Raw genomic sequence first — 22,035 nt, 5'->3', positions numbered from 1 at the left:
TGATTTGTTCATAAACTACATATTAAAATGGAATTTTAAACCCGATTGCTCTTAGAATTGATTGTTGTCGTCTACACTCATAGTAATAATTATTATAAAAATGATTTTTGGTCTTTCAAAATTTGTTACACGTGCTGTTTTTATTTTAGTGTTGATGTGAAGTGGTGATAATTTGGTTTATATACAGATGCATGAATATGAGCTGCAGAGTATTCTTTTATTGAATTGAAGTTTAACTTGAAAGAAGTTAGTGTAATGCTTTAGTTTCTTGATATTTCTAACAATTTTGATATTTTTCCTTTTTGTTAATGATGACATTGGGCCTTGGTGAACTTTGATCCCTATCCAGGTCCTACAGGTTAGCTCCTTAACTCCAAAATAGTATCTGCATGAAGTATGAAACTTTTCTTATATTTATATATATATATATATATATGTATGTGTATATTATTTATATACACATATATAGTGTATGTATATGTGTGTATATAGGTGTATATACACCTGTACCTAATATTTTCAAGTGTTTGAATATATTTTAAGAGCATATATGCCAATTCAATTCTTACATGTTGATCTATCTCTGAAAGTTGTCAGGAACTTGCAGAGTCCAGTTTTTCTGTCTATTGGAATAACTCAAAACTACCTAATTAGGAAAACTGATTTATCATTTTAAAATTCATATATTTGTGTCATTTTTAGTTGAAAATTTTTAGTACTCAAAAGTATATTGTATACTATTTTACGTTTACCTTTAGAGTGTATTTCCTATTTTTGCCTCGTATCTGTTAATGTAAATGAAATTGAACTATTCTTCAAAAAGACATTCCTTTTAAACAATAATATGTATTATCAGATCCTGCAAATATGCAATTCTCGACGAGCCATACCTCTTGTAATTTTTCAAACCATCCCATCTTCACATTTTGATTTGTCACAAAGTTCTAAATTCTGCTGCTATGTAAATGGACTAATAGGCACAGAGTAAATAAAAACGTCAGTGCAACCAGCACAGACTAGAAACCTCTTAATCTTATTTTCATCCTGTACATATAAAAAGTACACACCCAAGAAAAGTTACCAAGAGCTGCCCATTAGAAAACTGCTAATTCATATTAAAAGATGTTCACCTAATCAGGAGTAAAAAGAACCACAAATATCTGAGTGTGTTTATTATTTTTCAAGATAAATAGCCCTTTTCAAATTTCTAAGGAGGAACTAAAAGGGGAAAAAGTATAATCCTGAGTTCTGGCTATTGGAAATGGCAGGAAATTTTCTCTTCTTATGATTTTAAAATTCATAATTTTTCAAGATTCTTTTTAGGAAGCCATCTATCTCTGTGTGAATCAATTCCCTGGTTTATTACTCCCCCACAAACCCATCATTTCATATAACCATAGATTATCGATCTAGAAGGACCTAATTTTTACATTTGTCAAAGAGGTATTCACAAGGCACTTGATGATAGCAAGACAGATTTTATTCAAGACTATTGAATTAGGGGAGAGACTATTGTAATAGGAGAGAGAGGCTGAGCTCAGCTCTGAGTACAACAAAGTCAAATGGAGATTTATAGTCCACTAGCAGAGTGAAGGAGTCAGTGGATGAAAAATTACTAAAAGGAGACATCAAGGGTAAGCAGATTCTTGCTAAACTGGCCTGTTAGAGTTCTCGCTAAAGGCAGTCCAAGGACTTACACATCAGGATAAGGAATGAGGAACTTGATCAGATATCAAGGGTGGGGAGGCTCTCCCTAAACTGACTTAGCAGGATTCTTGCTAAAACTGGACTCAGCAGACCAAGGCCGGGGCCCAAGGGGTGAGGCCTAGTTGAGAAGAGGGCTCAGAGAAACCTGTCTAAAGTTTAGTCACAGATGAGGAAACTAAGGCCCAAAGAGGTTAATAAGCTTGCTCCAGGTCATATTGTTAGTTACTGGCATAGCTGGGAATCTGACTTGGGGCTCTCCAGTACTCCGTTAAGTGTCTGTTCTACTAGTAACATGTATCATCTTTCCACAAAGGCAGTTATATAGCTTGATGCTTATGATCTGGCCTCTTATTCTAGTTATAAGTATGATAAGTGATGGAGCAAAGCTGCTTCTGCCATTTTAGGAGACTCTTATAGATAGCAGACTGGGCCTTGACTTCGCTTTCTTGTTTTCTGTTAACTCAAAAGCTCCATCAACCCCTACTAACTGCTTCTTGTGTTTTTCCTAAATGGATGTCATCAAAAAGTTTAAGACAAACACATGATATTTAACTATTGCCAAGAGAAAGAGAAGACTAGGGTATTCTTTGAAGTAATTTTGAGTCCTGTCCTATCTGACTTACATAGAAGTCTGCTGCCTTGATCACTTCCAGACTTTACTGTCAGCTAGAATATTGTTTTCTTCTGAGGCACTAGAATATATTCAAAGAAGAAAAAGGAAAGTAGCCACATTACTTTAAAACTGATTTGACAACTTATTTACCAGATGTACTCTAAATTACATAGTTATTGGAATCTGGTATCTGCAGCGTTCTCTTCTTTGCAACAGTTGAAGACTACAACCTTAAGTGGAAACTGGATTTAAAATTTACCAGTCAATTTATCAGCTTATCTTTAGTTATTACCACGTATATACAAGACTTGAGATTTTTGTTTTATTTTGTTTTTCAGTTAAACTTTGTTAGATCATTTGAGAAATAATGGATTGAGAGCCTCATGTACAAAATTGACTTGGCATATAGCTCATTAAAATGTTACCTTTTAGAAATTAAAGTCTTAGAAGTTTTGCTATGATATGATCTGAAGTTTTCCTTGTTACTTACTCAGACTGAAATATCATATAGTTCAATGACATATTTTTCTAAGAGTTCTTGTTTTGGTCCTTCTATATCAAACACATATATAAAATGTCTTTACTCAAACTCTGAATTATCTTTGGTAGGAATTCTAATTTATCTAGCTAATTGTGTTGCCAGACTCTGCTCAAAGTGTTGTCTTGAGTCAGTTTGCTGTATGTGATTTAGAAACCACTTAAACAAACAGAAACTGATTTTTGGCCTCCTGAATTTCAAATTGTCAAATGCTTTAAAAGTTTTATCACTAGGTAGTCATAGCAATGTTTTATATTTATATGACATACCACCATTTATATCATGTAACATACTTTCATTATAAGCTCCTTGAAGGCAGAATTTGGGTCTAGCTAATCTTTGTGTTCCCTGTAGCATCTTTCACATGGCAGATATCAGGTCAACATTTTTTTAAATGAATTTGATCTTTAAAACAACTCTGAAGGAGGTTAGGGCAGACAACACTATTCCCATTATGTGGGTGAGAAAACAAGCTCAGAGAGATTGAATTACCCAGAATCCCACAGATATAAGTAGTAGAGCCAAGAATAGATCCTAGGTCTTCTGATTCCTAGGATTCAGTGCTCTAGCACAATTTATTCTCTCTGCTAACCTCAGTGCTTATAAATCATAACAAGACTTGTAAGAAAAGGGAATTGTGTTTATAGTCAATTAACATTAACCAAGGGTTGTCCTGTTTGTAGGCTTTTTATCTTTTTATTTAATGATCCTTCTTTTAATAGTTAATAGCCTATTTTAATATGTGCATTGAATAATATAAAGTAAATGTGATATTTTCTGTGGTTTGGGGTGGGATATTGCATGCCAAAATACTTTGAAGTGCCCCTTCACTGATGGTCTTCATATCTTTGGAAAATTCGAACTCAATAGTGAGCAAACATATATTGTCTTTTTGTCTTTGAGTAACTTATTACAAGTAATAATGCACAGAAGAACGCCTCTTGATGGATTATTTTTAAAAATCACTATCTGGCTTCATGGAATGATTTTCAAAGAAGACAAACAGAAGTACAGTTGGTAATGGCCATTGTATACTCGTGTTTTAATTTCTCTATTTGATCACCTATGATCTTTGTATATTTGTCTAATAAGGCCTTTAAATTTAACTGTAGCTCCTTGGAGCAGCCTGCACACACCAATAAATTTGCACCTCATGTTTTTACTAAAGAATGGCAGAGGCCAAGATAAACTTTTACCCAAAAGTTTTACCCAGAGGAATAGAAGGCTATCAGTGAAGTGGCACTACCTTTCCAACTTTAATGTTTTGAAGGTGCTAACTTTTGGAAAGCCACTGTAGCAGTGTTAACATGTCTTCAGTAGAGTTTTGCATTTTTTGCATTAATGAAAATTAGCAGCTTATTTTCTAGAATAAGCTCTATTTTAAAATATTTGGCTCTCTATACTCCTGTAGGGTCCTGTTTGCATACTGATTACGCTGTAGGTATAAGAAATGCTGGCAAAGAGGATTATTGTTTAACTTGTGCTATAATGTGAACCACTTCTAACTCATAATCTTATTTTGTACTGTGTGATGTCTGATACTGCTAACATCGATCTTTGGGCTTTGGTGAACTCTGATCTTCCCAGGTTTTCAAGGTTAGACTCTTCACTGGTCAATTCTTTTTTTTTTTTTTTTTAATGCTTTGTATGTGTGACAAGAGAAATGCACTTTTTTTGCTATAATTCAGAAGTCATTGAAGAGTGCTGTTATCCTCAAATACTACCTGCTCTGGTATTTAACATTTTGGTGAAGGTAATGTGACTTGTTTATAATCAAGTTTGAAATGACATTAGGTCTTCGTGGTTTCGATTATTTATAATAGGTAATTCATACATAGAAACATGTTGAATTTTAAGTGGAAATACACTTATTTTTAAGACTGCATTAAGATATTCAGGCAGGCATCTGGCCCATTTGTAACCTCTGTATATTGATTTTATTTTCTTGAATTTTTGTTCCTTGAGATTGATCAGATCTGTGTTTTCATGGCTATTTTCAGTAATGGAAGAGGGTAACTACTGAGTATTGTTAAAAATAAATCTTGTATCATTAGCAAATCAGTAATTTAAATTTGAGAGACTCTAGAACAACAGGTCTGAATTAATAACATGTAAATTTCCCCAAATTTCCTTTTAATTGCAAACAGAGCAATGCCCAAAATATGCCTGCTTTTTTTCCAAATGATAACAATGTTCTGTTTACTTTTCAAACTGGGGAAGCAGGGTGTAAAATGTTCCTTTTTTTCTTCCTCTTCCTCTTACCCTAGTCATTGTTAGGCTGATTCACAGATAGTTTACTTTTCTCTTAATGACCTGATTTGCTACCTGATTTCTAGTCCAAATTATACATATGGATGAGACTAACAATTTTTCTTAGAAAACCCTATCAAGGGGTTTGAACTCAGAAGTTGTTTTTAATTTGTTTGTTTAAGTTCAAAGTACCCCAACCCTTTCTTTATGATTGGGAAGGGAATTTCTGAGTGTGTCTGTCTGGTTGCTGGGCTAGGGTGACTATATGATTAAAACTGTTTAAAGATAAAATGATTGTTGTAGTGTTGTGAACCTGCTTCCTCTTTCTCATGTGACAGATAGAACACTGTTATATTATGAAATCACATAGATATAGCTGAAAGATTAAAAACAGGTTTATATTTTAAAGATATGTTCTTACCTTCAGTTTTACCAATAATGAAGATAATGCTAGTAATAATAATAATTGTTTAAGACTTCTTAAATAATTCTTACTATGTGCCAGGCACTGTGTTTATATATATGATCTTATTTAATTCTTGGAACAACCTGATAAGGTAGGTACTATTCTTATTTCCATTTTAAAGAAGAGGAAATTGAGGCTAAGATGGTTAATAAACTTATTGAGGTCAAACAGCTAAAGATTAATGGAGCTGGGATTCCAACCCAGCATTCTAGCTCCAGAGTCCGGCATTCATAATCCCTGTAGCATGCTGCCTTGTTAGCCTGTAGCCATTGATTCTGGGTCATAAGAGTATTGGAAAGGATAGGATAAAAAATGAGACCTTTTGTGCATATTGTAAGCATGAACTCAGTGTTCTAAATTCATATGCCTATGTTATTTCCTTCAAAAATAATCCCTACATATTTTCCTTTTTTGTTGAAACCAATGAAAAACTAAGATTACTGGAGGAGAGAAGGTATAAGTGCTCACTAGTTGCTGTTCATTATTTGGGGCTTCGTAATTATTTTCTTAAGGCAGGACTACTTAGTCTCCACCTCAGCTATTGCTTAGCACACTGCAGGCAAGTAACAGCTATTTCGCACCTGGTGAGAAAAATGTGGCCATTTGTCAGATCTTCTTGGTTGCTTAATGGACCTGATATCTTTATTTAGGAAGAAAAGTTTAAAACACAGAATAAGGAAAGAGCTTACCAAATCCCCTTTTAAATTATTTATTCAGAAGTTATATGCCAAATCCTTTATTTCTCTTCAGAAATATTTGAACTGTAAATAATACAAAAACATATTTAAAATAAATTCAAAAGTACTATATTGAATCAATAACTTTCTGACACTAAAATATTCCCATGTATTAAGCATGTCACTAAAATGAAATTAAACAATTAGTTTGCTTAAATAACTATCTTAATTACATAGTAATACAAGCTGAATAAAAGTAACTACTTACAAGTAAAGAAATTTTATTTTAATCACAATGAGACAAATGGTTTGAATCCCTGATTGCCCTACGAAGTGTGGTCATGAACCAGCAACTTTAGCTACAGGACACTAGTTTATCTACAGGGCATTTGTTAGAATGCAAATTCTTGGGCCCCTCTCCAGCCTAACAAAATTCAGAACTCTGGGGTTAGACCCAGGAATCTATTTTAACAAGCCCTCCTGGGTATTCTGATGCATTTCCAATTTGAGAACAGTGTCCTATGGTGTCTCTTTTGGTTCACTTAAACACTTAGGGATTACAGAAGCAATCTTTATTATAATGTCCAAAGCCCTTCCTTTAGATATGAGCTTATTGGATTAAATATATAATAAAATACAAACTAAAAGAGTCTGCAAACCAGTGTTAATAACAAAAAGAACCCAGCCCAGTTTACATTAGAGAGTCAGCATGGATCTATATATTTAATGTAGTCTGGATTTTATTCTGCAAACTAATAGTATTTAGATGACTAATAGTATTTGGATAATGTAAAAGCCTGACTTTGATGCTATTCTTATGTTATACTGAAATGTGATTATTTGTTTTGCATTATCAAGGTCTACCAGGTCCAGAAGGTCCCCGGGGTCTCCCTGGAATTGGGGGCATTAAAGGAGAGAGAGGAAACCCGGGCCAACCTGGGCAACCTGGTTTGTCTGGTTTGAAAGGAGATCAAGGACCACCAGGACTCCAGGTAGGAAATGGGAGTATTTGGTGAGGAAGGGGTGTGGGTGCTTGCATTCCAAATGAGAATTCCAAATTGCATTATTTTTAATTAGCACTTACTGGTCAAAGCTCTTGACTAAGCGCCATATATATATATATATATATATGAGAGCATTGCATGTGGTCCTTCCATAGAGAAGTAATCATGGTGAGTGTGGGGATATTTTAGACTTTGAAATTAGATAGAGTTAGGGTCAGATTTCAGCTCCTCTGTACACTTCTACTTTGTGTCTGTGAGGAAGGCAGACAGACACTTTGTGTTTCTGTCTTTACCTGTAAAAAGAGAATAATAGCATATCCCCACGTCTGTGTTCATGTGTTTTCCACCTTCATCTGAGTGACCCAGAAAGTCACATACTTCTTTATGGATCCTCAAAGCTTCCTTCCCTCATTCAGGAGGATTGTTGTTAGATTTTGCAGCCAACAGAGTCTGGACTCAGTCTTTTAACTCTGGTGGCTGCTTTATAGCAGAAAAAAATATCTAAAGAAATTGTCCTTAAAGCTTTCCAACAACTAACCATTTTTTCCTGTTATCACTATTCTTCTAGACATCTAGACTTGAAATTTTAATCTTCTCTTTATTCATTCTCTACTCACTTCCTACCTCATTCATTTCCCATGTCCTTCCAGTTCACATGTCACTAAGCCTGATTCAAGACTACTGTCTGATACCAACATTTTATAAATCTGGTATTGTCGAGTTCTGTTCATTTTCTTTCATGCAAGTTCTTACATTTGCACCTTCTAATTTTTGTTTGGAAATAATGTTAAACTTATAGGAAAATTGCAAGAATGGTGAAAAACCACATTTACCCAGATGAACCAATTGTTAATGTCTTGCCCCATTTGCTCTCTGTATGTGTGTTGTGTGTGTATGCGTGTGTGTGTATAATTATGTATTTTTTTCTGAAATATTTGGGAATAAGTTGTATCTACCATGTCCCTTTATCACTAAATACTTCAGTGTGTAATATTTCCTAAAATTAAATATATTCTTTTATATAACCATAGTACAGTTCTCAACTTCAGGAAATTGAGCATCGATGTAACATTTTTATTTCTGCCCACATGTTCTAATTGTATCAATTGACTTAGTAATATCCTTTATAGCATTTTTCCTCATCCAAAATAAGATCCAGACCAAACTATGCATTGCATTTAACTGTTATATCTCTTTATTCTCCCTCAATCTGAAACAGTTTCTAAACCTATTTTTTTCTTTCATAACCTTGACATTTTTGAAGAAATGTAGCCCGTTCACATTTTAAAAAAAAAAAAGAATGTTTCTTCTTTTGTCTGCTGTTTCTTCATAATTAGATTCAGGTTATGCATCCCCAGTTGGAATACTCCATGAGTTGTGTGTTCTCAGATATGGAGGCCCATGGTGTTCATCTGCCCTTCATTAGTTATCTTAATTTTGATCTTCCCATCAAGTTGTTACCTCGTTTCTCCACTGCATGGTTACTATTCTTCCCCTTGTAACTAATAAGCAAAACTACAGGAAGACACATTAAGATAATGCAAATATATATACTATTCCACATCAAAATTTCTCCCTAGATATAATATCTATTTATGATTTTTGCCTCAACTGTTCAATACTGTGATAGTGGCAACTACCTCCACATATACCACTCAGCCCTACTGTAAGCAAGAGCCTCCCTTCTCTTCTATTTACTGTCTATTTGTTATCATTATGGACTCATAAATTCTCATTCTCTTCAATGATTCATAATTTTTATTCTATTATTACTTATTTTGATGCTCAACCTGTCCTAGATTTGGGAGCTCCTTCAAGCTGGATCCTGTGACTTTCTGACATGCCCCCCGTTTTAAAGTTCTTTCTTACGTTTGGGCATAAGATGTTCCAGCCTTGCCTCTTTTTTCATTACTACTAATAAGAGCTTCATCGTTCCACACTTATTTTCCCTTTAGATCCATTCTAGAGTTATTTTCAACTCTTCTTCTTCCCATTGTTTTCCTGGTCCTCAAACCCAATTAATTAATAAGCCCACTATATTTGTTTGCTTAGTCTTTCAGACTTTATCATTTCTTAGATTCTAATTCACACACTTACCACATCAGGGCTACACTAAAAAAGAAGTGCCGGGCTTCCCTGGTGGCGCAGTGGTTGAGAATCCGCCTGCCGATGCAGGGGACACGGGTTCATGCCCCGGTCTGGGAAGATCCCACATGCCGTGGAGCGGCTGGGCCCGTGAGCCATGGCCACTGAGCCTGCACGTCCGGAGCCTGTGCTCCACAATGGGAGAGGCCACAACAGTGAGAGACCCACGTACCGCAAAAAAAAAACAAAAAAAAAAAAAAAAGTGTCTTTGTTAATGATAGTAAAATAATAACTAAATTTATTAAGTATACATCATATGCCAATCACTTTTCTAAGTACTTAATATGAATTATCTCATGTAGTCCTCACAACAACTTCATGGAGTAGATACTATTATTTTCTGTATGTTAGAGGTGAGAAAATGATGCATCAAAGAAGTTAAACAACTCAAGGTCACATAAGCTAATAAGAGGTGAATTGGGTTTTGAATCCTGGAAGTCTGACTCTAGAGCCAGTGCTACAAATCACCACCTATGCCCTCACTTCCTTCCCTCCTCCCAACTTTTTTCTAAAATTAATGATTTTATTTATTCAGGGTAATCCTGGCCGGCCAGGTCTCAATGGAATGAAAGGAGATCCTGGTCTCCCTGGTGTTCCAGGATTTCCAGGTATTTGAAGGGGTGTTTGGTAGTTTCCCTCTTTACATTAAACTACTTTGGGAGAAGACACCCATTTTCTGATTTGGCTGGGTAAAGGCTGTGGCCCTGTTGCTTTGCTGTGCAATTGTGTGTACCTTCTTTGCAGGCATGAAAGGACCCAGTGGAGAACCTGGTTCAGCTGGCCCTGAGGGGGATCCAGGACTTATTGGCCCCCCAGGTAAGAGTTATTTCTGGAGCTAGTTATACCTGATACTTAAACTCATTGAAGAATTTGAAAGTTTGCATTCTGCCTTTCAACCAAAACTTTCAGAGTCTCAGTCCCCAACAACTGAGGGGAAATAGGCAGGACTCTCCCTCTATTAACTGATCTTCTCAAGCTCTCTATTTCAATAATGTAATATCAGGAGCAGACCTTTTAAGTTTAAGGTAGATGCAGGACCAACAAGAATGCTTCAATGAGATTTTTATTGACCTTTATACTAACTTTCCCGTATTCACTTGAATAGATCACAAGAGCAAGTCACATAAGTATGTTTGTATATTTTTAATATGAAAAGAGTTCTTTTTGCTGAGAGACTTAAAGAGGTTTCCTGTAAACTGTGAAACAGAGCATCTACTAAATTCCTCTACTAGTTAGTTCAGTGGGTCCCTTGACAAGCACAACAAACAAGAACTGCAAATGATGTTAGAATCAGAATGGACTCTACAACAAATAGAATTGTCTAACCTTGACACCAGTGTTCACAGATTTGCAGTGGATTAGACTTCCTTGTAACCGAGTCATGATTCAAGGCTTGAAAATTGAGACAATATGCCTAATTTGTCCATGGACCCTAAGAAAATTATTTATTTTTTCAGCCTTTTGGGTGAGATAATGATAATTTTCCCAAACAGATTTCTGTTGGACATAGCAAATTCTAATACATGTAACTTGTTTCTCTCAAACCAATTCTTATTCTGATCTGAGGTTACTTTGGCATCCATTCTTTCCGACCTTTCTCTTCCCTACCTTCAACTTCATGTGCTTTGCCTCTTAGGCCCCCCTGGATTACCTGGTCCTTCAGGACAGAGTATTGTAATCAAAGGAGATGCTGGTCCACCAGGGGTTCCAGGCCAGCCTGGATTAAAAGGTCTACCAGGACTACCAGGACCTCAAGGTTTACCAGGTACCTTTGTAGATCATCTTTTTAAGCTTTATGTATTTGAAAACATTTCCCTCATTCTTCTTTCACTTGTTAGAGTTTGTCTCTGACGATAGGAGTCTCAGCAACTAGTAGAATACCAGACCACTAGGTTCCATTTCCTTTTCTCCTTGAAAGTGTTCATTTCTCATGCCCTAATTTCTTTTAGGCCCAGTCCAATTTCTTTTAACTCCTCTGGCTATCCTAACTTGAATGATTAGGTTAATGTTGTTAAAATCTCTGTAATGAAATTAATATGCATTTAAGATATGGTGCTTTCTCTATCCCAACCACAAGAAGGATAGAAGGCTGATTTGGTGGGCTATCAGTTCCCCACTGTGAGGCCTCCTGATTTTCAAACTAAATCCTATCTAGTTGGCCATTTGACTCTATGCTTGCAGCCAACTTTGATTAAAAAGAAAGCTAGAAACTAACTTGTCTTTCTGTTTTATCAGGTGGCTTAATAGCAGTTTTTTCATAAATAAAGTGTACCAGGCAGTAACAGCCTTGCCTATGGTGAGATATATAATAAAAGTTGGCCTTGCGCTCTATCTTGTTCTGAAGGCGAGGAAAACACAACTGCCATATTATGGAAATCTCCACAGAGGCAAATGAATTGTTTAAAATTAAAGCTAAATCCTTGTCTGCTTCTTTTGTCCTGGGCTTGAGCTGTTCCTTCATTTATCTGAATTAAAGACAAAACCAGATTATGACTTCAGTGACACTCGAGGACCTAAGTGTCCCAAATCTATCTGGATGTGGATTTATTCTACCCACATTTGAAAACCCTACTTCATTTTCCTATAGGTCCAATTGGCCCTCCAGGAGATCCTGGACGCAATGGACTCCCTGGCTTTGATGGTGCAGGAGGGCACAAAGGAGACCCAGGTTTACCAGGCCAGCCAGGTGAGACATGCTGCTGATACTAGTTTTTAAGTCTGGGGGACCTCTGGACGTACGGCCTCCGATTGAAGCTGTGAGAGCCTCCTCTTGAGAGAGCATAGCTAGGTAGGGAGTCTGTTGTTTGGGAAAAATGGGATGACACAGATGTGCCAATATAAGAGAAGCATAGAAAGGTGGTTTTTATTTATGTGTTTAGAGCACTGGAAAACCCAACTTTTCCTCAAAATGAGGATTTTCCAGGTACTCACTGTACTTAACTTCTGATAATTTTCAGTGTTTTTTGAATAAATTTATTTATTTTATTTATTTATTTTTGGCTGCGTTGGGTCTTCATTGCTGCGCGTGGGCTTTCTCTAGTTGTGGCGAGCGGGGTCTACTCTTCGTTGCGGTGTGTGGTCTTCTCATTGTGGTGGCTTCTCTTGTTGCGGAGCCCGGGCTCTAGGCGTGTGGGCTTCAGTAGTTGTGGCACATGGACTCGCTAGTTGTGGCACGCAGGCTCAGTCGTTGTGGCTCACAGGCTCTAGAGCACAGGCTCAGTAGTTGTGGTGCACGGGCTTAGTTGCTCCGCAGCATGTGGGATCTTCCCGGACCAGGACTCGAACCTGTGTCCCCTTCATTGGCAGGCGGATTCTTAACCACTGCGCCACCAGGGAAGTCCCTCAATATGTTTTAACAACTTTAGATAATATAAATATAACTCTAAATAATATAAGCATAAAGGTTTGTATTGGTAAAAACTAGCAGCGGCAACAAGGCAGGTCGGTGATAACTGTGTTGCTCCTAGAACCAACACCCTCCTGTTTCACTAACTGTATTTCTAGGGAAGAAACAAGTTAGTGCCATCTTCATCACATATATGGGCATTGCTGTGAAATTCCCCCAAATGAAAATCTATACACACAGTGGCCAAAGGCCTGTAAATAGAGAAAAATTTTAAATAAGCTCGAGTGGCCAAATGGAGAATGGGAACCAGTGGTAGATTGAAATTAGACATTTTGAAAAGTTTCCTTAGAGTACCCAGTCTATTCTCTAAACAAAAAGGTATGCGTGAGAATAATTCCCCAGACAGATTCAAAGGAAAATGTTTATCAGCACTGAAGCTGGCAGGTTGATGGCAGCCACACCCCTCCTTTCTCGCTGATGAACAAAACAGCAGGCTGAAATTTCGTCATGGGGTTTGCACTCCTTTAGTACAGCAAGAGACTAGATAACACAAACCCCCCAAATAAGCATCACACTTTCCCATCTAATGTTCCATTCACTCAGTATTTATTTAGTGCCTAATGTCATCAACCAATTTCAGAAGAAAAAGAATACATTTAAATCTCTTTGAGGGCAGGGACTGTATTTTATTTATCTCCAAATCCATGATATCTGACAATGCCTTTGTAGACATTCTATAAATATTAACTAATCAAACAAGGTCATAATGTTGTGTCGATAGCCATAATAGGGAATCAGAGTTTACTTAATTTGTATACTGATGATTCTTTGGAAATAGGTATCCGTGGTTTGGATGGTCCCCCCGGGCCAGATGGATTGCAAGGTCCCCCAGGTCCCCCTGGAACCTCCTCTGTTGCCCATGGATTTCTCATCACACGTCACAGCCAGACAACAGATGCACCACAATGCCCACAGGGAACTATCCAGGTTTATGAAGGCTTTTCACTCCTGTATGTACAAGGAAATAAAAGAGCTCACGGTCAAGACTTGGGTGAGATAATCAGCATCTTATTTCTTACTATGCATTTTGTTTTTGTTTTGAAAATCTTGTTGGGTTCTAGAGTAGCCTTGGCCAAAGTGTCTCTCTCTATTCTTTTGGGGCTTCTAAACTGAAGATCATGTCAAGGGCAGCTGAATATATTCACTATAAGTTTTAAATAAATAATATTTAACTTTAAACTAAAAGCATTGATTAGCTAGTGTGAGGTACAATTCTTGGCCTAAAGCAAGGCATTTGGAAAGGGCCATATGTACTTTTGTTAGCTTAGTTATTGAGGAAACAGATTCTCTGGGCTCTCTATAGTATAGCAGCTGCTTAAGGGGGCAGTGTTCGTAACTCATGGGAGATAGTTTCCTCTTTTCTGACACTGGTCTTTATCAAGTTAAAGATAAGTTGCTGAAGAGAATCTTGGATTCTAGATCAAAGAAAGTAAGGTCATTGCTTAATTTTGCTAGTTCATGAATAAGCACCTTAGCTTTATAAAGTGTTATCAGAGTAGTTTAAAGCTGTACAAAGCACCATATTTCCATATAGGATCCACTTCATTTAATGTGTTCTCATGCATCTTCTCTATGCTATAGGGTGGGCAGTTTTGTTGATGGGATGAGGCTGGACTGAATGACTTTCAAGACCTCTTCCAAATCCCTAACATTTCTTTTTCTGGAATTCTGACTTTTCATTTTGAGGCCCCATTGTTTGACCTGGGGCTGCCTATTTTAGAAATCACTATCCCTTCTGCCTCCATAAAGACATTTAAGAAGATAGTCTAGGTCTCCAGTTTCTGGGGTCTCCATAGTAAGAGGCCTTCTGAAGTCTCTTTACCTGGGCCATTCTGTGAAAACAGTTCTGCAGCAACAGAGACCTCCAGAGGTCTGCTGTGCTCACTCTGTTCCAGGGCACATGGCCACACCTGCCAGGCACATCTACCTACATGGAAGCCAGTAGTCACAGGTCATTTTAAAGAGCCTAATAAAGTAGGAGTTTGCCAAACAGCTTTCTTCTTTCTCTTCTACTTCTCTTTTTTTCCTTTTCATCTTCCCTCTGCTACTTTTCCTTCTCTCTTTTGCTTTCTTTATGTAGCATCTTTTTCTAATTTTAGAATCAACAAATCTTCATTATGAAAATACTCTTATCTTTTTTTTTTTTTGCGGTACACGGGCCTCTCACTATTGTGGCCTCTCCAGTTGTGAAGCACAGGCTCCGGACACACAGGCTCAGCGGCCATGGCTCATGGGCCCAGCCGCTCTGCGGCATGTGGGATCTTCCCGGACTGGGGCACGAACCCATGTCCCTGCATCGGCAGGCGGACTCTCAACCACTGCGCCACCAGGGAAGCCCTCCCATAAACTTTTTCTCCTTTTATTCCGTTCTCTCTTTACTGTCAGAGTCTAGCATATACCCGTAATCAAGCTTATAAACTTCAAATCTCTAACCTATCTAGTGAATAGAAAGCATTAGATGTTTTTGAACATCATGAAATTCACAAATGTAATGCAAAGAAAAAATGGGATCTCTTACCCTGTATATCACTATAACTTTTCAAAATGTGTGTATCTGGTCAAACGAGACCCATCATAGTATGTATTCAGACGTAGAGGCTATAAACTGGCCCTGACTCAGGTACAGCTTATGCCTCAGACATAGGAAGGCCATGATAGGGCCCAAGATCCCAAGTGTGATACTGGATTGCAGGGTCTATGCTTAGAGCTCACTCAAGGATCAAACTGGAGATATCTTGATGGCTAAGCAAAGAATAGTTATAGGTTTGATGTTAAGGAAACAATCACCTGATTAAGTAAATACATAGTCTCTGCTGGATTAGTGAAAGGATTATGGTGTATAAAAAAGAGGGCGGAGGAAACACACTGAGTACTAAAACTGTTCTGTCTGGGAAAAAAAAAGCATACTAGGACCATTAGTCTATAGTTTTAATAGAGGCATTGAGAGTTCACGAGATCACAGTCTCTTTGAATGTTTAGAAACTATAACCAGAATTCTGCATCATTATGGGTAGCCTACAGCATAAATACAACCAAACACCCATGTTCTCATCATTATGGGCATTCCTTTTATGCACATCTTCCTTTTCTTTCTGAGGCCAGGGATATTTCCATCTCTGTCCCTGATTAGTAATGTTAGTTTTATTTTTAAATTACTTTATAATTTAAAAGTACTTTCATATTCATTATCCAATTTGATTTTCACAACTATGATCAAGAATGATATAGGACAAGTATTGTATTTTTCCACTACACACACCCACATGCACGCGCACGCGTGCGCGCACACACACACACACACACACACAAACTGGCTAAGCGGTTAAGTGACTTATTCAAAACCACACACTCAGAAAGTGATGGAGATAAGAATTGACTCCAACACCTACCAATTCTTTTTTTTATTGAAGTATAGCTGATTTACAATGTTGTGTTAATTTCTGCTGTACAGCAAAGTGATTCAGTTATACATATATATGCATTCTTTTTTATATTCTTTTCCATTACGGTTTATCTCAGGATACTGAATATAGTTCCCTGTGCTATATACAGTAGGACCTTGTTGCTTATCCATTCTATACATAATAGTTTGCATCTACTAACTTCAGACTCCCAGTTCAACCCTCCCCAAACCCCCTACCCCTTGGCAACCACAAGTCTGTCCTCTATGTCTGTGAGTCTGTTTCTATTTTGAAGATAGTTTCATTTGTAACACCTACCAATTCTAAACCCATTCGTTTTTCAGTTATGTCAGTTTTGTTATTTGCTCTCACATGACTTTGAAATCGTTCACCTCTCTGAGCCATTTTTTTCTGAAAAAAGTATAAATTACAATAAATCAATGCTTTTCAACCTGGGGAACTTTTGAAAAGGTTCCTAGGCCCATCCCAAACCTATTATATAAAAATTCCCAGTGATTCTGACAGTCTACCAGTTTTAAGAATTATTGGTCTTTTGTCAGTCACCTTCAGCCTGAGATAAGCATACCCCTTTGGATACATGAGGAATTTCCAATGTATAATTTTAAAGGACTTAGTTTACAAATCCTCAACTTTCATATGTACTTTCTCCTAAAGTCGAACTGCCTGTGTATGTGCTTTGGATAATCTTGTTTCCCACGTCCCCTTTCACTACCACCCATCTCCCACTTTATAAAAGACTCATACTATGGCATATTGCCTTGAAACATGAAAACCTCTAGGGGACAAATTCAGAGGAACAATTCAAAATAATGGCTTTGTTAAAGTCTCCATCAACTCAGGCTCCATAATTCACTTCTAATCCATCTCATTAGGAAATGCATTTCCAATAAAAGTTTTCTTTTAACGTTTAGTAATTATCAAAATTTATAATAAACTATCTTTTTGATCAATGTGAATTAGTAATTATTATGATGATGACCATTCAAAATAAAATATTTAACATGTAAAGCCTTAGGGTCACAGAAAGTTTTTAAAAGTTACTTTAAATTTTTGTTTCAGAAAACTATGATTGGATAATCAGTAAAAGACTTTCAAAAATAAAAAAAAAATACATTAGGATAAAACTGTGTGAGAGAAGTGGAATGGAAATATAATTTCCAAATGCAAAAGGAGCACTGTATAATTTCCAGTTATTAAAGATGAGTTTATGCACTTTTCAAAAGGTTTATTGTTAGGTTTCAAATACTTACATTGGATACATTTAAAAGAGTGATGTCAAAGTTTGTTTTTAAATATAAATATTCACAAAACACTACAAATGACAGCTGGCAATGTTGAAATGTGGTTTGCAAAATTCCAGGCTCCGGTATTACAAAGTATAGAAGGGTGGGTTTGAAGCCAAGAGACAATAACCAATAACTTAATAACTGGCACAGTATCAATTTAAACTTCTGATGAAAAATTTGAGATGTCAACTTAAAAATGTGTGAGGGGGTTACATCATTTTTCATCATTCTTTTGTGAGTAAATGAGAAAAGAATGGCCTAATCGCTGGTAGAGATAACCTCTATTGCCCCTACCAGCTCAGAAATTTAAAGACTCTAGTTCCTTTCCTTTTTTTTCCCCTTACGTTCTTCCTTTCTCCCTTACTCACTTTTTTCCCTTGTATTATTTACCTGCAAACCTGTCCGTGGTTGCTGTGCATAATTAGTCAGCACTACAGTTTTCCCTAGGCTTAAAGAGATTGTGAACCCACATAAGACATACACTGGGGATGTCTTGGAAGAAGCGAGGACAGCCCGGAGAGGAAATACTGATATGATATTATAAGGAATCAGTGTGTGCCTTTCACTCGTCTACAATAAATTACCCAATATTCCCCATAAGACACCATTGTTTATAAGATGCCTCACCAGTTTAAAAACAGTGCTGGGGAGTATATAATAAGCTACCACAATAAATGTCTACATAAGTTGTAAGATCTGTCCTGATTTTAGAGATGTAAAAACATGAGTAAATGTGCATCTTATAACTGAAGAAGTAAAGTATATTTATTATCTAAGAGATGGGGGAAAGTTCCTCTTTAAAAGGTTGTTAGTATGTTAGAAGAAACTAATCATCATGACATTTTTTCTTTTTCTCCCCATTCTTCCCAGGAACGGCTGGCAGCTGCCTTCGTCGCTTCAGTACCATGCCTTTCATGTTCTGCAACATCAATAATGTTTGCAACTTTGCTTCAAGAAATGACTATTCTTACTGGCTCTCCACCCCAGAGCCCATGCCAATGAGCATGGAGCCCCTGAAGGGCCAGAGCATCCAGCCATTCATTAGTCGGTGAGACACTGGTATACCTTTGATTTTTATCAATCTCCAGTTAGTTTAGCTAGTTAGTTTAGCTAGTTAGAAATGAGTCCAAAGCTAATAATCTGATCATATTCATCTCAGGTTAGGTAGAATAGAGGTGCCTTTATAATACTCAGTGCAGTATGTAGTTCGATCCATATTTATCAGGGATCTACTTTTGACCAGGACCCATGATAGACTAGTGTGATATACAAAAGAAGCTCACAGTCTAGTCACTAGGCAAATATATGTAAATTAATATGTATCAGGCTTGGGCTAAGTGCTGCCATAGATCCAGTAAAGTGTTATGAAAGCATTGGGAAAGGGATATTTAATTCCAGCTAGAGAAATCTGAGATGGCTATATGGAAGAAATATGTTTTGAACTGCTTAGCCCTTGAAGGATGTAAAGGACTTGAGACACAGGCATTTATAAGGGAGAAAGGCATACTAGGTAGAGAACATTGGAATGGGTTGTAGACTGATAGGTCTAGAATGTAGTTTCTAAAAGTTGCAGAGGGAGAAGAGATCAGAAAGTTAGCCTGGACCTAGACTGTAGAAGGCTTTCAATGTTAGGTTTTAGTTCTGAATTTATTTGGTATGTAATGGGGACATCTGACATTTTTGAGCTTTCAGGGAAGATTACAGAAGCATCAGTGTATAACATGGATTTCAAAGGGGATAGTCCAGAGGTGGAGAGAGCAGTTAGATTGAGAATATTGCTGTAGTCCTGGTAGGAGTGGATTGGAACTCTCAGTAGGGTACATGTATCACATTAATAGAATAAATAAGATTTGGCATGATTAGTTATGGGAAGGAGAAAGTGGTAGCTGAGACTTGGCACATGAGTAACTAAGAGGAGGGTGGTACCATTAATAGAGATTTCCTAGAGTGTTGCTACATTAGAACCCTAGTTTAACTCGACCTCCTGGGCATGTTAGATATTGCCATTTTCATTCTGATCATGACCCAATTGACCTAGGAGTCTAGTAACCATAAAGGGTGAATCACTGGAAACTCTAGTTTCTTTGACATTGAATATAAAGGTTAAACCTCGTTCAGCCTCTCTTAATAGCAAATCCATGGTGCCCTTTTCAATATATTTGCCCTAATCCTATGGGAATTCATTTTTTTGTGTGTGATTTTTTTTTTTTTTTGTCAGTCCCAACCTTGGGAATAAAAGATCCCCTAAAGGCATTCCCTATTTTGTAGATAAACTTTACCAAATTGGTTTAGTCATATTTCAAAAGGTACCCTCATGCTCTTTACTAAAGATTTGGTAGACTCAGCTGTATTTTACTTGATTTTATAGATTTAAGCCACATCTCCAAGTGCCTGGGTACTTGCCCAGCATTCTGGGTGTGTTGTACTTCTACAGATATGGCCAAATGGTTAATAAATATCCTTTGGGCCAAAAATAATGGGTGGGGATTAAGAAAGTGTCTGTTTCTTGTCTTTTTAAGTTTGCTAGACATTGTTCTTACCACAGTTTTAGCATTACTAAATGTCTCCCCTCCAGTTGGGCACTTTGACAGCAAGTAGTATGTGCGGTACACTAAGCCAAACTCTTACAGCAATTATGACATTGACTATAGCAAGTATGGATACAAATTTAGGGCAGAATAGAAAATGAAAATGCTGTAGCAGTGGTTCTGTAGTTTCTTTATTAAAAAGCTTACACTTTTCATTTATAAATTTATTATGTATATTGGGAGACTGGGCTTATGCAAAAGCAATTCTCAAAGTGCGTTTTTCTCCTCTTTTTCTGAGCACTGAAGACACCTTAATGGGCTTTTATACCAGGAAGCCTTCCAAAGAAGAGGGACTGCTATTTCCCACATGCTTACTCTGTAGATTGTGTTCCTTCTGCCTTTCCCTTACCAGATGTGCAGTATGTGAAGCTCCGGCCGTGGTGATTGCAGTTCACAGTCAGACCATCCAGATTCCCCGTTGTCCTCAGGGATGGGATTCTCTCTGGATTGGTTATTCCTTCATGATGGTATGCAACACTCTTCCTTGTCTTTGTCATCAAAGCTGACTGTCCGTCATATCTACATTTCTATCTAATATGAGGAATCCGTATCATTTATGTAGTAGGAAGCTTGAACCTCATATAGCTTCTATCCAAGCACTGTGTTCCCTCCCTCTCATACATTTGCTGGAACATATTTTCATAATCTGCCTGTTTCTTCTGTTGGATACTTTTGGTGTGGATACTGTTCTGTTACCTCTGGCTCTAGTTCCTTCACTGGCTTTGAATTTTTGGCCCAGCTCAGCATATATCTTTGGATGTTCGCTAGGGTATCATGACACATGGGTATTGTGGCACATTTTCCCTTGTCTTTTCTAGCACACAAGTGCAGGGGCAGAGGGCTCAGGTCAAGCCCTGGCCTCCCCTGGTTCCTGCTTGGAAGAGTTTCGTTCAGCTCCCTTCATTGAGTGTCATGGGCGGGGGACCTGCAACTATTACGCCAACTCCTACAGCTTTTGGCTGGCAACTGTAGATGTGTCAGACATGTTCAGGTAAGGTGCTTATGGCTTTAGTTTAGGTCCTAAGCTTCCTTCAGAGGTGCTAGCGAACAGAGAGGCAGTTCATGGATGGTTTATACCCAACAAATATTAGGAATTTAAAGGACCATGTCGTTTATTCTTGCTTGTTCTCCTCATATACCAGATTCAGGTCAGCAAAGCAGACTTGGCTAATAATAGGTAAATGTAGTTTGAGATGGCTTGGTAATAATTCTTCAAAAGCAAAACAGAGCAAGGAAAGGTTATGTGACCTGCTCAATAACAAGTGAACAACTGAAGCCACCCCAGAAATTGAAGCAATAATCTGTGTTGCCTTCCCCAGTCCAGTAGTCTCCTCTCCCAGAATGTTTTCAAGGCTCTCATCCAAGTGTTTGACTGAGTAAGACCACGTATGATACATGTACCTCAGGCTACTTTATCCTATTGGAATTTTTTTTCAATTTCAATTTATTTTTATATGTTGCTTTTTTTGTTATCATTAATATTTTTCTTATGTATTATCTTTATGTAATTGTTATGTGTTATGTATTATCATTTATTCATCATCAGTTGCCCAGATCCCTCTCGTTCTAGGACCATTAAAAAAATGTATAAGAGAAAGAGAGGGAGAGACAAATAGACAAGGGTAATGGCAGCAGGGAGGAGAATCACAAAAATACCTATGACCACTAATGACTCTTAGGCTATAGCAGTCATTGCGTTAGATTGCATTGCTCAAAAGTTAACCAGTAAGTCATCAGAAGAGCTACTGAAACACAAAGAGAATGTTTACATATGAATTTGAACCAAATACCAGAAAAGGCTAATCTGATAATCTTGTTTCTTATTTCCCAGCAAACCTCAGTCAGAAACGCTGAAAGCAGGAGACTTGAGGACACGTATTAGTCGATGTCAAGTGTGCAAGAAGAGGACATAACATTTTGAAGAATTCCTTGT

General features: G+C 37.3%; 1 protein-coding gene across 1 annotated transcript in view; it reads left to right on the top strand.

Moving 5' to 3' along the window:
* The window catches only part of COL4A5 (collagen type IV alpha 5 chain), a 219,642-nt gene that overhangs the window by 196,322 nt on the left and 1,285 nt on the right, over positions 1 to 22,035 (top strand). Inside the window, exons 41-52 of the mRNA XM_024748644.1 lie at positions 350 to 358; positions 4,446 to 4,454; positions 7,110 to 7,243; positions 9,936 to 10,008; positions 10,145 to 10,216; positions 11,037 to 11,165; positions 11,988 to 12,086; positions 13,585 to 13,797; positions 18,385 to 18,562; positions 20,455 to 20,569; positions 20,921 to 21,093; positions 21,934 to 22,033. Of these exons, the coding sequence (XP_024604412.1) occupies positions 350 to 358; positions 4,446 to 4,454; positions 7,110 to 7,243; positions 9,936 to 10,008; positions 10,145 to 10,216; positions 11,037 to 11,165; positions 11,988 to 12,086; positions 13,585 to 13,797; positions 18,385 to 18,562; positions 20,455 to 20,569; positions 20,921 to 21,093; positions 21,934 to 22,015 (1,286 nt within the window). The 3' untranslated portion in view covers positions 22,016 to 22,033. The remainder of the gene's footprint in view (positions 1 to 349; positions 359 to 4,445; positions 4,455 to 7,109; positions 7,244 to 9,935; positions 10,009 to 10,144; positions 10,217 to 11,036; positions 11,166 to 11,987; positions 12,087 to 13,584; positions 13,798 to 18,384; positions 18,563 to 20,454; positions 20,570 to 20,920; positions 21,094 to 21,933; positions 22,034 to 22,035) is intronic.

This window comes from Neophocaena asiaeorientalis, unplaced genomic scaffold (genome assembly GCF_003031525.2).
Source record: "Neophocaena asiaeorientalis asiaeorientalis breed wild unplaced genomic scaffold, Neophocaena_asiaeorientalis_V1.1 scaffold41, whole genome shotgun sequence".
NCBI classification, from domain to species: domain Eukaryota; kingdom Metazoa; phylum Chordata; class Mammalia; order Artiodactyla; family Phocoenidae; genus Neophocaena; species Neophocaena asiaeorientalis.
The sequence above is the reverse complement of the archived record's forward strand: the minus strand, read 5'-3'. Positions and strand labels throughout refer to the sequence as shown.